General features: G+C 33.2%; 1 protein-coding gene across 6 annotated transcripts; it reads right to left on the reverse strand.

Moving 5' to 3' along the window:
• Window positions 1-629: 629 nt before the first annotated feature.
• Window positions 630-17,639, reverse strand: Sas-4 (spindle assembly abnormal 4). Of its 6 annotated transcripts, none has more exons than XM_089075353.1 (6): window positions 17,426-17,637; window positions 17,143-17,204; window positions 11,923-15,302; window positions 11,507-11,702; window positions 11,156-11,255; window positions 630-3,678 (listed from the first exon to the last, which is right to left on the reverse strand). In XM_089075353.1, the coding sequence occupies exons 3-6, from the start codon at window positions 15,291-15,293 to the stop codon at window positions 3,656-3,658; spliced, it is 3,690 nt and encodes a 1,229-aa protein (XP_088931479.1). In that variant the 5' UTR covers window positions 15,294-15,302; window positions 17,143-17,204; window positions 17,426-17,637; the 3' UTR covers window positions 630-3,655. The 6 variants fall into 6 exon arrangements, with proteins under 6 accessions (XP_088931479.1, XP_088931480.1, XP_088931476.1 ...); XM_089075354.1 differs by lacking the exon at window positions 630-3,678 and adding an exon at window positions 7,086-7,114; XM_089075350.1 differs by lacking the exon at window positions 630-3,678 and adding an exon at window positions 10,523-10,796 and having other exon boundaries at window positions 17,426-17,639.
• Window positions 17,640-19,111: the final 1,472 nt, after the last annotated feature.

The following is a 19,111-nucleotide window of genomic DNA, read 5'->3' on the forward strand; positions in this document are numbered from 1 at the left end:
ATTGAGAAATGTATCTTTAATTACAGTCTTTGCTCCTTATCCACGATTCAGATTGACTGATTATTAATAAAAAGTCTCTATTTAATTTAAGATTCCGCAGTCTTCGCAGCGATATGTACGCAATGAGAGTAAGAAAGTAGAAAACGAAAGAGTAAGCGAGATAGTATGTTTGTTTTTCGCGCGTCCGATTGGTGGTCAACGATATTGAGTTTCGCGGCGAATTTGACAATTTGTTTCGGAGTGTAAGTGACTCGTGTTTGTGTCTATTATGTTGCAGGTTGCAAGTTCTAATAAGAAGTAATATAAATAGTGTCATTTTATTTCCAGTAATCAAAGCTACAAGTGTTCAGATATTATGGTTGTGCTCTTGATATTATATATTTTTAAATAATTTTAAAAACATTATATATTAATATTTATCTGTGTAAAGTATATATCTATAAATATACATCTATATCTATATCTTTATAATTCTTTATAATCTTTATATTTATTCTTGTCTATAAAGTTTTTTTGTTATTATCTATATATTCATATTGTAAACTATTAACTAATATTAACTAATATTTTATGCGAATTACACATTTAAAGATATTAAATTCTCACAGATTTAAAATATAATATATTGTAAGAATTAGACGACCGTAAGCGATCATGAAAGAGATTCGGAATATAAACAGCTAACAGAGAGGAGCCGTCGTGGTCGTGCAGACTAAGTGTCGGATTGGTAGACGAGGGATCCCGAGTTCAAATCCAGTCGGTCTCCGTTAATTTTTTCCGAATCTAATAGATATCTTTCAATCTCAGAAGTGGGATTCAGCCTATGTTACCTCAGAGAAGATTCAGCCTATGTTACCTGACAAGTCGATCGTTCAAAAGTGAACGAAAAAAGTCGGGGGTAGTACTCCAAAGTCGTGTCGGTCGTTCAAGAGAAATGAACGGGAAAAAAGTCGCGGAGTAGTTACTCCAAAGGAGTCGTGTCGGTCGTTCAAGAAAGTGATCGAAAGTCGGGAGCAGAAGCTCCAAGTTTGGGATAAAAATTCGATAGAGGAAGACTCGGTACATTCGGGACGAATGTAATACCAGAATGGCCGAACTGTAAGAATTAGACGACCGTAAGCGGTCATGAAAGAGATTCGGAATATAAACAGCTAACAGAGAGGAGCCGTCGTGGTCGTGCAGACTAAGTGTCGGATTGGTAGACGAGGGATCCCGAGTTCAAATCCAGTCGGTCTCCGTTAATTTTTTCCGAATCTAATAGATATCTTTCAATATAAATATTTAGATTTAATGCATTATAGTTTTTATATCTTAATTAATAAATACTAAATATACAAATACAAATACTAAATATACAAATGAATTTTATTCAAATAACAATTTAGTTCATTTAAAAACCTTTTATAACCCTTTACAAAATAAAAACTTTATATTCTCTTTGTAATTATTTTCTTATCTTTGTTATATCATAAACTATAATACTTGAGCATACCTTTTTTACAACATTCGACATAAAATATAATCGACAAAAAAAATATTATCATCAAAAGCAATATATACGACAAAAAATGCAGGCATGTATGTGATAAAATAATGTTAAATCTTACAAAAATATTGTTTATATAAAGAAAATGTCAATTATATTTGTTATATAAAAGGTGTCAAGCATAGGCGTGCTCCTTAAACACTAAAAAGATGCTTAACATAAAATGCATGATATCAGTAAAAAATTACCTTTTTAAAAAAAGTAAAAAAGAGTATCAAGTATAGAATCGCGCTTGATAAAAAAAAAAAGAAACTATTGTATCAAGTTAAAAAATAAAATCTAACTGATAATATCTTTTATTTTAAATAGAACCTAAGTGGTACGTATCTCTGTATATCTAATCTCTGTATATCTAATACCCTAATAGCACTCGTCTATTCTGAGAACGTTCCACGGGATATCATACAAGTATATTCAAGATATTCTCCGAACATTCGAAATACGTACTGCGATATACTGTGGAATGTACTTAGATTATTACCGCTCACTAACCTAATCCCTAGTATGTATTGGAGAATATCCCGCAATATGACCATAGGATGAAAATGGTTTAAAAAGTATATCATGTAGGACATGCATAAGAGTGTAACGGAGCGCATCCCTCCGCTCCGTTCCTCCTCCGATTTTCCCCCGACCGACTATCGAGGACCGCCGAACAACAGATGGAGTGCAGCAGTGGCCGCAAGAGGCATTTATGTCTCCCTTTTTTTAATCGCTGTAAATTCGCGAACTCCGAAGCGTCGGAGCAAACCAAGAATACCACGAAAATATACCTATTTTCATGGTATTCCCCCGCACCGCGCCACGCGTCGCGCCACCAAGCGCACCCCGCGCTGCACCACGCGCCGTACCACCGAACGTGGATGCGTCCCGCATCGCGCCGTTACCTTCCCAACGAATTCCTTCCCTACTATTGAACATCCCCTGCTCCTATTCCTTATAATCCCAAAAAACCAATTATATCCGAATCTTTTTTCTGCTCTTGGGAAGAGGGGTGCTAACCCCGAGATCGACCAATCCGACCGATCCGACCGAAAATACCGAGGTCGATCTCGAGTATAAAAAGGCATCGCTCTCTACAGGAAATCTCTCTCCTGTTCCTCGCTCGTTTTCCGAGAGCACATCTTAAGGAAACGAATATCCGAAGCCTGGTAGAAAGTCTGAATTTTGTTGGGGCCCTCCCCAACGCGCCAAGTTCGTTTGGTCTAGCCGAATCTCCGAATCTCTCACGGCAAGCCGAGAGCTGCTGGGGTCTCCCCAGCGCGTCGAGTCCGCTCGATCCGACTCTGCCGTTCCCGAGATTTTACCGCTGGGCATCGGGGTTCTCCCCGATATCACCGTTCCTTTCCGAGCACCGGGGTATGCCCCGGTTGGCCGAGTACACTCGGCACCGACGCCTCTTTCTCCGCACACAGCTGGGACCCTCCCCGGCTGGCCGAGTTCACTCGGCACTCACTGAGACAGACGAGGTGTACACCCCCCCCCCATCAGCCGAGCCCTCTCGGCAGGGAACGGGCCCACCCGTTCTCCGACAAACAGTCAAACGCCCTCGCGAATACTTCACCCTCGCGACTGCGCTTTAACATCACCGTCGATTTAAAGATCCGCCGCGCGCGCCCCGCGCCACCGAATTTCGCGCAGCGAACAGTATCGCGCCGATCGCCGAAGCGATGCCTCATTTCTATTCTAAACCATATGCGCGCCGATCGCCGTCTCGCCCATCCACGGCCACGACCATTCACGAAAATCGGTGCATTCCAACGCACCATCCACTATCGTCCTCTTAAGTGAAAAAATCATTGTTTCTTTATTCCAATACACGTCTAACCCCAACAAGCGAATTTCTGTCTCCAACGTTCTCGCTTCCCTCTCCTGGTAACCGACTGATCGCTCTCCGCGCGGGAAAGCGAGACCGTTTTAAGAATATTCCAGACAGCCATATAGAGCGTGAAAATCTATAATATACGTGACACCTCTTACGGAAAATAACTGAAAAAAAAATGAAAAAAAATGAGAGAAAGTAATGAAACATTTTTTATCTTGTATCATTGCATGTTTTTAAAACGATCACCCATCCTACTTGGGATCCTGCTCGATACTGCTTAACTTCTATAATGGGATGAAACCTGCAACTGAAATGATGATATAAGTGAACACGGAATTTTGACATAAAATATAATAGATCCGGTTAATGAATGTTACTATATTGTCATATAAATAATCTTAATTTTAAAATTTCGATTGCATATAATTCTTATGAATAATTTAATTACATATATAGATAAACTTATATTAAAACATAATATTTTAAAGGGTGAAAGAGGATAGAATTTTGAACTTTAAAAATTCCTTTCTCAATTTTGGCTCAGATCGTTATTTACCGAGTTATTAACAATTAAAGTTGATCAATTAGATTGCGTCCAGCCGAAGTACGTAAAAGCGTAGAAGGGACCATGAGGTCCCATGCGCTTTCTGTACCCGATTAAAATTTCATTCTAATTTTTTATATTATTTAATAAATAAATAAAATGAAACTAATTAATCAATAAATGAGTAAATAAATAAATAAGTAAATAAATAAATAAGTGAGAATAAGTTACAGTTAGAAATTTATCCAATTTCTAATTGTTTTCATTGTTATTTATTATTTCTTAAATATGTCTATTTATTTAATTCAATTATTTAATCCATTTATTCAAATTTCATTCAGTTATTTAATTTTTTTAGTTAAGCAGCGATGGAGTAAAACTACGAGATATTTGTTCCAAAAATGTACAGATACAAAAAAAGATTATTAGCAAAAAACTTATCAAAATTGTTTGTGAATAAATTATTTAAACAACCTCTTAAAAAATTGTTTTGGCATGTATCATGTATGGTTCTTATGTATTTTTTTTCGTAGAAACCAATGAAGCTATCAGTTTTCAACTAAAATTAGTTCTTTTAAGAAATTAACTGTTCTTTAAACAAATTGCTTGTGAAAAATTTATTTGATTGTTTTATAACGTTGACATGTATGATTCTTATGTATTTTTTTTTCTTACAATTTGATGGCGTTGTCATTTTAAAATCCGAAATTAACGAATACATAATTAATTAATTAATTAATTTATTTGGAATAATTAAAAATTAATTATTAACAATTAACTATTAATCATTAACAAATAACTATTAACTTATAACAATTAACTATTTCAAAACGCCTCAAATAATCCTCCGTTTGCTGCCAGACAAGCGTGAGGTCTTCGAACAGTTTCGTCCCTTACATGCTGAAACATTTCGGCATCCATCATTGCTACAGCAGCGTGTAATCGGACTATCACTTCCTCCATGTCCTCTGGTTTTTCCGCGTAAACTTTTTCTTTTAAGTAACCCTAAAGAAAGAAGTTCAAAGGTGAACTGACAATAAAAGTCAACATGAAAATTTATTCATAAAACAATTTTTAATGACATAAGTTCAAACGAATCTTACCGTGATGGCCAGCAGTCCGGAGCGCCAACACCGAATCAACATTCAGGAAACTGGACGTTAAGATATTCTCTCACACGCTGTATTATGCGATAGTGCACCATCTTGCTGGAACCAACGAGGTCGATTTACTAGAGGGACATCGTGTAGCAAATCTGGAAAGATCTCCTCAAGAAAAATAGCGTACTGCTCACCCTGAAATAAAATGGATACGTAATTTTTAAATGTATATGTGTCTGTGTAATTGAATCATCTAGTAACAGATGTAATGATACTTACCCCAAGAACGTCCGAGAGTTAATAAATAAGAATCTGATCTCCGATAATTCCTCCCCATATGTTTATTTTCTAACGATGCTGAAAATTTCTTGATCTTGTTACGTAAGGATTTTCATCAGCATAATAGTGTAAATTATGCTGGTTGAAAATTCCTTCTCTTGTAAAAAAACTTTCATCTCCACAAGATATTGGTCAAGAAATTTTCGTGGTACGGCCAGAAATTCTCGACAATACTGTCTACGCAATTCTGCATCTCCTGGATGCAGATTTTGAACTGGCATATAATGGATGGAGAAGATTGAAACGGAGTATCCGATTCACTGTCGATTTCGAGATGCCGATTAATCTCTCAAGTAATCGACAACTCCTCGTCGGATCGTTCTCCACTCGTTCCAAAATATTTTCTTCAATGGCAGGATTTATCACTTCATGCGGCCTTCCTCCATAGCTTCCTGGAGTCAGCTGATTTTCTATTCTGAAGCGCTGATGTAAATGTGTAAACAATTGGATACGAATGAGCCCGATTCGGAAAACGTTCTGCGTACACCCGCGAGGCTTCTAACGCGTTACACATTTATCATAAATAACATTCATCGTAAATAAGATACATATCAGCGTATTCAGCTACAGTGTAATTCATTATGCTTCTCCTTTTGCCACGAACGAGAAATCGCACATAAATAATGTCGTTTTTTTTTAACAAAAGAATCTCGTAAAAAATTTACATCAGCGTCTCAGAACAGAAAATCAGCTAACTCTAGAAGGCTATGGGAGAAGAACGCATGAAGTGATAAATCCTGCCATTGAAGAAAATACATTATGGAACGAGTGGAGAACGATTCAACGACGACCTGTCGATTACTTAAGAAAGCCACTGGCATTTTGAAATCGACAGTGAAGCAGATACTCCGTTTCAATCTTCTTCATCCGTATCATTATACGCCAGTCCAGAATCTCCATCCAGGAGATGCAGAACTGCGTAGGCAATTTCGTCGAAAGTTTCTGGCCTTGACGTATCAGCATGAAAATTTCTTGACCAATATCTTGTGGACAGACGAAAGTTTGTTTACAAGAGAAGGAATTTACAACTAGCATAATTTATACTATTATGCTGATAAAAATTCCTTCATAAGGTCAAGAAATTTTCAGTATCATTGGAAAGTAAACGTATGGAGAGGAATTGTCGGAGACCAGAGATTCTCATATCAACTTCCGGACGTTTTTGGGGTAAATATCACTACATCTGTGACTCGATGATTCATCTACACAGACACGCACACATTTAAAAAATATCGTATCCATTTTATCTCAGGATGAACAGTACGCTATTTTTTTCGAGGAGATCTTTCCAGATTTGCTGGACGCTGTTCCCCTGGCAAATCGACCTTGGTCGATCTTGGTTGACCTCGATGTTGGTCCTAGCAAGATAGTGCATCACCGCATAATACTTGGCGTGTAAAAGAATATTTTAATGCCTACGTTGGACGTCACGTCTGGACATTGGTTCGGTGCTCCGGTCCGCTGGCCACCACGGTAATTCGTTTGAACTTATGTCATTAAAAATCGTTGTATAAATAAATTTTCAATAAGTTGACTTTTATTATCAGTTCGCTTGATCTTTCGCCTTTGAACTTCTTTCTTTAGAGTTACTTAAAAGAAAAAGTTTACGCGGAAGAACCAGAGGACATACAGAAAGTGATAGCCAAATTATACGCTGCTGTAGCAATGATAGATGCCGAAATGCTTCAGTATGTAAGAGACGAAATCGTTCGGAGAGTCCACGCTTGTCCGGCAACAAACGGAGAATTACTTGAGGCGTTCTGAAAAAAGTTAATTGTTATAAGTTAATAGTTATTTGTTAATGATTAATCGTTATTTATTAATAGTTAATAGTTAATTGTTAATAGTTAATTTTTTGTTCCAAATAAATTAATTAATTAATTACGTAAATTAAATTATTTACGCATCGTTAATTTCGGATTTTAAAATGATAACGTCATCGAATTGTAAGAAGAAAAAATACATAAGAATTATACATGTCAACGTTATAAAATAATCAAAATAAATTTTTCACGAGCAATTTGTTTAAAAAACAACTAATTTTTTAAAAGAACTAATTTTAATTGAAAACTGATAGCTTCATCGGTTTCTACGAAAGAAAATATATAAGAACCATACATAATACATGCCAAAACAATTTTTTAAGAGGTCGTTTAAACAATTTATTTACAAACAATTTGTTTTGATAATGTTTTTTGCCAATAATCTTTTTTTGTCCCCGTGCTTTTTTGTAACAAATATCTCGTAATTAGTTTTGCCCCATTTTTTATAGCTGCTAGGTTAGCTATAAAAATTAAATAACTGAATGAAATTTGAATAAATAATTGAATTAAATAAACAAATAAAGAAATAATAAATAACAATAAAAAACTACCATAAAGTGGATAAATTTCTAACTGCAACTTATTCTCACTTATTTATTTATTTATTTACTTATTTATTTGTTTATTTACTCATTTATTGATTAATTCATTTCATTTTATTTATTTATTAAATAATATAAAAAATTAGAATAAAATTTTAATCGGGAAAATGTACAAAAAGCACAAGAGACTTCATGGCATGCTACGCTTCTGCTTACTCTGATTGGGCGCAATCTGATTGATCAACTTTAATCGTTAATAACTCGATGATGGTCTGAGCCAAAATTGAGAAAGGAACATTTAGTTCAAAATTCTATCCTCTTTCACCCCTTAAAATATTAATTAAGAGTTATGGGACACTCGTATATACATAAATACATATATACGTATATAAATAAATATCCGCATATACATAAATCAAATAAATAATAGATACATATATATTAGGTGTACAAAAAAGTTCTGAGCTTTAGATTTCATACAACCGAAATAACAATTTAAATTTTATATATCTTCCCGCCCTTTTGCGGTTTTAAAGCGTTGACATTTGGCCTTCTAAAATGCCATACGGTTTGGCGTTTGATGCACATAACCTCAAAAATCAGTAGTGTTCACGATGGCAATAACAAAAGAGCATATTCGATTTTCCATCCACTTCGCGTTATAATAATCATATATATATATAATATATATATATAATATATATAATATTATATATATATATATATATATATATATATATACGTATGCAAATAAAAAATTTATAGAAAACGGATACCCATTTGTCTTGTTGCACTACTGCTTTCTATCTCGAAAGGCCAGAAAGCATTTTCATATTTCGGCAAAGCGATATGCTTCGACTTTGATCGCTATCGGTGCTTTGTGTATCATCGGTATAGTAGAAGAACAAGGATAGCGCGTGAAAGATCATGATTCCGCATTCTTTTCTATCTTTTCTCTCCGTGGTGCGTCCGCGTGAACAATGCGATGGTGTTTGTACATATATATATGGACATACATCAATACATCGAAACTGAGATTTTATTTCTCAGCGTTAGTGAACCTGAAGTCGGAATTTCGGAGTATCACCGCATAGATCTTTAATATCAATTCGGAGTTTGTCCGTCACTCCGGCCGACCTTAAATATAAGACCTGACTATGAATACCAGTCTATATATTTGTTTATATCCGCCATGTTTTGTCAAATTAGAAACTCTGTCCAGATTCTTACTATAGGGACTCTACTCTCACCGCGTTCTGTGCGCCCACAAGCTAGGCGCAGTAGATCGTACTTCGGTGCTTTGCAGTAGATTCGTCGTTTGGTTTGGATATTTTATTTTATAATATAATATATATATTATTTATAATATAATATATTCGAAAATTAGAACGAATATCACAAAATAATATTAAACTTTTTTGTTTCTCTTAATCTCTTCTGCACCCCCAATGCGGCTCGTACCTCAACCTTGGGATACCCTGTATATAAGTATCGCGGTGCGTAAGTCGTAAATATGGCTGGTGTCGAAGTGGATTATTATGGATGATCCGATGGATGGATGCACTAGAATTCTTTGCAGAGTAAACGATCGGCCGAAAACTCACGGTGGCAGCGGATTACTCTCACCTTAATGATGTGTTTTCGCTAAGAATCGTGGAGTGTATGCATTTCTGAGAGTGCCGGGATCTAACGGCGGAGGCGAATTACCTTCACTTCAGCGATTTGCTTGGTTCATATTCGGCACGGATAGTGCTAAGAGCAACTAGATATCGATCTCCCGGCAGAGCAGGAAACATTTTAACTCAATGGATATTCTTTTCGATTGCGGGAAGCGGAGGTTGGGTCAGAATAAAGAGAGTTTAGCTTTATGGGAATTTCTAGGTAGCGGCGGATTTCCCTCTTTTCGATTTTCTCAGCTACGTTTCTTATTGGAGCGGAGCGTCAGATCAGCTCGGGAACAAGCATGTGATCCGAAGATCTGCGGAGAATTTGTTCTCTTCGAGCGATAATTAAACCGCCTCCGCTCTAATGAGGGGATCTTTTTATCTCTGGCGGAATTCGAAGAAATTTGAAGAACGTTCGGAGATTGCTCCTCGGCTTCTTCATTATCTTTCTCGTCGGCCGCAAAAAAGAAGGATCTCCTCCATGAAGAAATTCGTAGCCGAGCGGATGACCACACAATCACCGCAACAGAGTTTCAATCGGCACCGAGGAAGCATTTCGAGATCCGCTCCCCATTACAGGAGCTGCAGGAAAAAACAACTCCTCAGGTACCGGTGTGGAAGCTGATCCCGATCTCCGGGATTCCATCAACGACGCTACGAGATCACCGACCCCGACTGGTTGACCAAAGCACGCAGACCGACAACACTTTAGGCGTGCGCAGGCATCAAGGAAAAGGTCAAGGACCTAAGCAACGTAGAAAGGAGCGTAGAGCATTCCTTTTCCCACGTTAGCACGGGCTAACATCCTCTCGCGCCCACCAGCCTGGTGGGCCACAAATTCTCCCACAAGGGAACAATCTCTCAGATCGCAAGACCTTTTCGGTTGCAAAGCCTACGGTCGCAAGACCCTCTCGGCTGCAAAGCCTACGGTCATAAGGCCCTCTCGGCTGCAAAGCCTACGGTCCCAAAACCTTCTCGGCTGATGAGTCCTCGATCACGAGATCGCGTTTGTTTATATCCGCCATGTTTTGTCAAATTAGAAACGGCGACCTCTCATCTGCAAGACGCTCATACATTCACGCGAGCACACATACATACAATGCGGATAATCACTCGCTGATTCACACACACATCTTGAATATATTTATATAATATATTTTTTATAATTACTTTGTACATATTGTATAAACATATATATAACGAATTAAGCGCTGAACTATACCCTTCCTTTATTTTAATTTCTTATCCTCTACGATAAAAATTTGGTGGCAGTAATTAATATCTTCTCCCCAACTCTCCAAATAATGTTCCCCCGAAAAAGGTCGGGACAACTGCTCTTAGTCTCCCTCTCTCCCTCTCTCTCTCTCCCTCTCTCTTCTTCTTTCTCACTCAAATCCTTCTTTATGTCTCTTGCTAGAAGGTATTGGATCATGTAGTTTCTTCTTACAATTTTTATTTCATATTTTTTTTGTAAATTCAATCGTTTTCATATTATCTCAATATATTGATCAAAATAGGATATTCTGTATATTTTTCAATCTTTATTATCTTATTTTACTTATTATAATGAAAAAAATCCACGTTAACTTGAAATTCTTATAAAAATAATTAATGTATATATTATCAAACTTATATGTGCTAATACGTGATTAATTATATTATATATACTTCAGCATTCAGCATGCAAGCATTGACTTACAATTTATATTGAGTTTCATTACAAAAATTTTTTGATAAAACTTATACATCATACAAGTCCATTAAAAGATTACCATATTTATCTCTCAACCGTTTCCGTCCACTAGAATAACGTGTTTCTTGAGTACCATCTGCATATACTAATTTCACAGTACCATCAGGATATTCTCGTCTCTAAAATATATACGTATGTGTTGTACATATACATATTATATTTATATTACGTGTGTGTATGTGTGTGTGTGTGTGTGTGTGTGTGTGTGTGTGTGTGTGTGTGTGTGTGTGTGTATATATATATATATATATTATAAATTATATTAATTAAAAAACTTATGAGTCTATGAAAGAAATCAAGTATATATTGCATGAGAAGGGGAATCAAAATATATTTAAAATATAAAATAAGAAGCTAAACATTTGTTCACCTTATGTGCATTTGTGTGAATTTCTCTTTGGCCATTTGATAAAGTCAAAATCTTGTCACCATTAATAAAAGTTTGTGCTATTGTTCCATCTGGTAATAACCACTTCTCTGTACCATCTGTTTGTGCTAATTGTATAACGCCATCCGGAAACAACACTTCCACAGTGCCATCAGACATACGCTTTTCCACTTGACCACTATATATAAATATATATATATATATATATATATATATATACACGCACGCACGCACGTACGCACGCATGCGCGCGCGCGTGTACACATATATTATACATATACATATACATATATACACATTTTTTCATTTATTATTTATTGATTATTTGATTATTTAGAGAATAAAATCTTACAGCTTACATCTTACAATTTAAAGAAATAATAATGAAATAAACATACTCAGGAAATTCTAGAATCTCTAAACCATCAGGAGTAGTTGTATGCCATGTTCGAGTTATGGAGTAAAAATATTTTATTTTTCCATTTTTGTCAGTTTCACGAACATCTCCGTTATAATAAATCATTTTTGTAATTTCTTGATCAGGGAAAATTTTCTTGATATTACCATTCGGATACCAATACTCTATATGTCCATCAGAATATTGAATCTGTTTTACAATGTTTTTCATCTTACTATTTTGTAGTAAGGAGGGGAAAGATAAATTTTTCTCCAATGATGTTCCATCCTGAATCTTTATGTCATTTTCGTTTAAGTTATGATATACTTCATGTGATCCATTAATGTAATTCTGTACATTATTCGTAGCGCAATCTGTTTTATGCATAAACTCTTTGTTTGAATTACTGAAATAGGATTTATCGTTGCTTTCCATATCTAAATTTTGTATTTGCGTAACTATCGATTGAGAATCATTCAACATACTTTGCTTTATATCAAACGGGTGTTGATTTTCTCTTTCCAAATCTGATGTTACATCTTTCAGTAAATTTTCATATAAATGTCGTTTTTTTTTTACGTTTTCTTCTGAACACTTTTTATCACATTCAGACTGCGATTCAATATCAATTCGTCTAGTCGTTGCTTTATTTAAAGATATATTAGCCTCTATTTGTCCAAAGCCATTATTCATATTAGTTGCTCTCGATTTTATTGATTTGTTTTTATCTTTATATGCATCTTCTTCATTATTATCATGGATGGAAATATCTAATAAAGCATCCGATAAATTTTGACACATTTTTATCGGAGATTTTTTGGGTGAAGCCATGACGCGTTTGTTAATTTGATTAATAGCTTTTGTAATTACTTGCCCTGTGCTTTTTCTAAAATTTTTAACATTTATTTTTCTAATATTCTGTAAATTTACAATTTCTTGTTTCAACTTTGAAATTTCTATCTGTAATACACGAAGTTCACTTTTATACCTAGATTCAATGGCGTTCCATCTGCTCTCTTTGATGTTCAATTCAGCTCTCAATTGTTCCAATTGTTCTTGTAGATTTTGCACTTTTTGTCTTTCCATTTTATTTTGCCTTGCCTTCTCTTGTGCATCACGAATTCTATTCTCCATTGCAACTTTCTGACGTGCCACTTTCTTTTTTTCGTTTTCTAATTGATTTTGAATCCTTTTTTTATTTTCTTCAAAATTCCTTTCTTTCTCCACATATTTTTTATGTAGTATTGTTTCATCTGCTTGTAGTTTTCGACGTTGAAGTAATAAGGCTGAACTTTCCTTTCGAAATATACCTATTTCTTTTTCGAGTTCTAATAAGTTACTTTTTAAAATCTCTGTCTCAAAAGTATCTGTTTTATTCATTTGCTCTTCAAACGAATAAGGATCAATTTCTTTTGTATTCAAATATATTTTCGCTATTTTCTCCGTTATTTTTTCTGGCTTTCTTCTTACTTTCGTTTTTTTGTATGTACTTAGGTGCTGATTGCTTAACGACAATGATGATGACGATGCTGGAGATGACAAAATTGATTGTTCTTCATCAGATGCATGATCAATTTCTTTCATTATTGAATTATACTCTTTATCAGAACACATATCTTCATCTTGCTGCAATGAATTGGAAATATCAACTATTTTTTCATTGATATTTTTTTGAAAAGAATTATTAATTTGTTCTTCATAATTAAATGACAACTTTTCAACATTAGACGACTCCGTCTCTGTGTCAACAGAATGATCATTAGAATTTTGCTCAAAATAATCCTTCAAAGAAGGATTATTTGTCATGTCAGATATGTCTATAGTTCTACACTCATTATATTCTGAAAATCTAACACGATGATTACCATCTGTTCCATTATCATATGTATCATATAAATCATGATCATTTTCAGAAATATTTCTTTTTTCATCATTTGATAATATTGCCATAACAGATGTATCATGATTTTTTAAATTATTTATGTATGCTTCATTATTTTGTAATTCTTGATCTACAGATATAAATTGGTCCTGTACCTCTTTTTGCACGTTATCAACAGTTTTAGTATTCCAATAAAAATCAGTAGCAACATTAATATGAGAATGTTTATGGAAATCGAATTGCTCTGAGCATTGTATACTCAATTTTGAATTTTGAATGGGTGCAATTTGTTGAACTATTGGCTTCTGTTCAACTGTATCATTTGTTTGTTCATCATTTTGCTTTTCTATCTTTTCTTTTGCTTGTGCTTGATTTAATCTGTTTTTTATTTTAAATGGCGTGGACTGTTGCAAAAATGCAAGTACTGTGCTTGATGTTGAACAAAAACTAGAATTTTCTGCCTTTTCTTCCAAAAGTTCAAATATTCTTACTTCCTCTAATTCTTTTTCTATTTTTGAATCAAATTTTGAAAAATTTGTAATATTCTCTTTGATTTCTGGTAAATATTTTGACTCATTAGAAATAATATTATACATAATTTGGTCAGTAGGAGTAATAGATTTATTAATAATCTTATTTTTCGGTAATGAAACAGTATTTAAGTTCAATTGTTGTTTTTCATTTGTAACAGAAACATTAGTTTTTGGAAGTACATGTTTGTGTATAGTAGATTTCTTGCTTTTATCATTTCTATTAAGATGTATATTGGAGGTTAAGAATGTGCTATGCTTTTTTTTTGTTGTTGGAGGATATAAATTTGTAGATATTTTAAATCTTAACAATCCTTGACCTTTCTTTAGAAATGGCTTCTTTGGCTTAATTTTCATGTCACTATGTACACTTGGCATAATTTCTGAGTCTTTTTTCAATTTCTCTTCTAATAACATTTGAAAATCTTTTTTAGATGCAGAAAGAGGAATATCTTCAATTAAAACATACTTATTTAAAGTATTACTGGACAAGAGTGGCTTTATTCCTTCTATTGATGAATCATTTAATTCTTCTTTTTGTGACAAAATACTACACTTGTAATCTTCCATAGAATTTATATTTTTATCAACAATTGTAGAAATGCATTTTGATTCATTTTGCTCGTCATCACAAGTTTTGTACAATAGATTAGAATTTGCTAATACTTCTTTATCAATTATCCCTGATACATTATCCAAATTTTTTGTATCATACTGAAGCATTAAAGTATTATCAGTTTTTTCTACACCTATTTCTTTGTTCATTATATATAAATTTTTTGAATCTTCAGTTATATCAATCTCATGTATTGGTAAACCAAATACTTTATAAATTTGGTCCTGTTCATGACTTAAAATCTCCCTTTGTGTTTGCTGCTGTTTTAATAATTTTTCTTGTTGTTCTATTTGCCATTGCTTTAATTTCTGTAAGCGTTCAGCTATAGAAGCTTCTATATCCATAGTATTTGTCTAAAATAGTAAAAGCTATTAAACAAAAATTGTTCACTTAAAATAGTTCTTTGCTTCAAAAAATAAAACTTAGCAATATATAAATAATTATATATCTATTTACAATATATATGATATATATGGCTATATATTTATATATATTTATGATATATATGTACAAAATAATATCTAAATTGTCATAGACGAATAAAATAATCATTTAAATAAAAATTTGTTTTTAAACCATTACTAATAATTATCCTGTTCAATAAATTAAAAATTTTTATTTAACAAGAACCAGACAAGGTATTTTATAGATTTATTGTTATTGAAAACAAATTGCTCTATTATGTTACATTTTTAAGAGATTCTTATTTAAAGATGTTAGCATTTTTGGATACTTATTAAGTTAAAATAATTAAAAAATATGACATGATAAAACAATGTCATTTGCAGATATATTTTCAATAACAAAAAATCTATAAAAGTCACTATTATATTAGCAGCTATGTAAATTTATAATTATAGATAATTAAAACAAAGGACAGTAATAGCCCACTCATGCAATAGTCATTTGCATATGACAATTTTTATCACTGAGTATGAATCCAAAACTCAATACTGTCTAATATAATTTATTTAACCAATTGTTAAATGTTGTAACTTGTTGGTAAAATAATATAAAATTTAAGAAATTTGACGAACAGAAGGTAGATAGTACAAATAGTAAAAATAGTAATGTTTATATAACATGTTTTTTCCAGAAGTTTACTTAGTTTATTTGACAATACTGACTTCCCAGTAAACGAAAATGGATTAAAATTTTCAAAAGTATGTATTCCTGAATGTTGAAATAAATCCATTTCAATACCTATTACTTTTGTATTCATTTATAGGAATTGAATGAAACATATTTTCCTGCCTTTTAATTCAGAAATAAGTTCAGTTTTAAAAAGTGGATCGTGAATACTGCTCAATTCAAAATTTTGGATAAGAAATGCAGATACATTGGATTTTTCAATCCAATGTAATCCAAATTCAATATAATTTAATTCAATTGAATACAAAAAAAGTTTTCCATATGTGTGTGTAAAAATATTATTATATATATAAATAGATACAAAGGCACTGAGCATTGAAATGGATTCATTTCAACATTAACGAATGTGTACTTCTCAAAATTTCGATCCATTTTAATCCATTTTTGTTTAACTGGGATGGATTCATCATCTGTGACACCAGAAACTATTATGTGATTATCTTAATTATGTAAGCAGATTATCATCCTTTTTTCTTTTAATTTATCTATAACTGTAGCTTTTTATATAAAGCAGCTAATAGGTGACTTTTAAACATTTCTTACTACTAAAAATAAATCTACAAATATTATTGCTATTACATCACAATTTTCAATTATTTTACCATAAAAAATATCAAAGAAATCTTTAAATCTAATTTCATTAAAAATGTAACATCATAGAAGTTTCATTTGCAGATTTATTTTCAAACAATAAAAAATCTATAAAAATTACCTTGTCTGATGATCTAAAATGTTAAATACTCTTTTTAAATATGTTGTAAAAATAATATTTACTTAAAACAAAGTATGTGACACTTTATTGAAGCATTGATAAATATAGTATTAATATGTATGATGATATGTATGTGTGTATGTATATATGTGTATGTATGTGTATGTGTGTGTATGTATATATGTATATATATGTGTATGTATGTGTATGTGTGTGTGTGTATATGTATGTGTATGTGGTGTGGTGTGATGTGGTGTATGTACACACGCCCACACCATATTTTATGTTTTTATATATATATATATATATATATATATATGTATACATACCTAGAGGTTAGGTAGGATGAAACCTACTTAAAGTACTGCGTAAAAATTCAATAGCATATAACCTGAAATAACAAAAACAGTTTTAAATAATATTTAGTTTCATTTCCTTTTTAAAATCCAGTTTTATATTTTCAATTAAATATAAGATGTAAACGCTTATCAAAATAAATCATTCTAGTATCGAATACTGCTCCGATTGTCATATTTTCAGTTTTTCTTATTAAGCAAGAAATATATATAGAAATTTTTATTAGCACGGAGTAATATTAAAATTCATACATACCGAATGATTATTATGTAGTATTTACAAATAAATATTTTTAAATTCTTTTACTATTTATTAAAGTTTTTACATGTAATAAACTTTTTATCATAATGACTTCCATATATACAAAGAACGCGGCAATATGCCGCGCGGCGAAAGTTAGCGGCGATAGCCAATCATGATTTTGTTCTTAGTCTCGGTCCACAATAAGTATTTAACCTTTAGGGTGAATTGCCACTGAGCGCGTCACGCGTCGCGTCATCCATTGTGTTACAACGCGAGGTAAACTTAAAGGTAGCATTGTTTTTATTCACATTGAATGCGTCGCGATCGCCGCATCGCCGCATCGCCGCAAATCAACGCAACATATAAGCGAATACTAACCTAATATCAAAGTAAAATCATATATAAACATAAACTCTCTATCTCTGTATATATATTAATTTGTGCGAGATACTAATTTGTGTGAAATAAATATTTTAAGATTGGAAGCACCCTTAAAAATGTATATGTGTGTGTGTATATAATTATATATATATATATATATAATATATATATATATACACACACACACCTATTATAGACTAGGGTGAATTTCCACTAAACGCGTCATCTGTCGCGTCACGAATTGATCAAAACATTCCATTTTATTGTACCATTGGCCGCGCGGCTCCTTGCACGACGCATCGGTTAGATTGTTCGACATTCTAGAGACAAAAGGATTCCTAACAAGAAGAAGAAAACGGATCCCAAATCGCGCACGTTTATAATTCTACAAACACAAAAGAAATAACACTTAAATTAAAATAATATATTTGTATATGTACACACACACACACACACACACACACACACACACACACACACCACACACACACACACACACACACACACACACACACACACACACACACACACAGGGTGTCTCAAAACTCCCGCATTTGGAGTACACTATGTGATTTTTTATGCTAAAAGAAATAACTTTTTCCTTTAGCAAAATTGCGTGCGACGAGTAAAGTGCGACGAGTTAACAGTAAATCAAATTAAAAGTGACGAATAAGTTCGTGTATGTGCGTAGTGGTGAGGGCCGGCGCGCATAGAATGTTCAGTTCATACACCATATTGTAAGAATTAGACGACCGTAAGCGGTCATGAAAGAGATTCGGAATATAAAGAGCTAACAGAGAGGAGCCGTCGTGATCGTGCAGACTAAGTGTCGGATTGGTAGACGAGGGATCCCGAGTTCAAATCCAGTCGGTCTCCGTTAATTTTTTCCGAATCTAATAGATATCTTTCAATATTATTTACATTTATTTTTATTTCGAGATAATGCTACGAAATCAGACAATTTTTTATTAAATCGTTAAAGGATGAAAACAATATTTATTTTATTAACTTTTTTCATATTTTAAATAATATAGTACATGAAGTTATCAAAGATTAAGTATCAGGCCACGCCGGCCTAAGGAACACGCTCCAGCCCTGACTGTTACGCACATACGCGCGCTCATTCGTCACTTTTAATCTGATCCATTGTAAAAACTATTCGTCGCACGCAATTTTGCTAAAGGAAAAAGTTGTTTCTTTTAACATAAAGAATCAACTTTTAGTGTATTCCAAATGCGGGAGTTTTGAGACAAATAAAACTGAGATCTTCATAGATGGATTTTATTGCTTCTAATACATTTGCAGGAAGAGCATTAT

The sequence above is a fragment of the Pogonomyrmex barbatus genome, unplaced genomic scaffold (assembly GCF_055798465.1).
Source record: "Pogonomyrmex barbatus isolate J1 unplaced genomic scaffold, ASM5579846v1 scaffold19, whole genome shotgun sequence".
Classification (NCBI taxonomy): Eukaryota; Metazoa; Arthropoda; class Insecta; order Hymenoptera; family Formicidae; genus Pogonomyrmex; species Pogonomyrmex barbatus.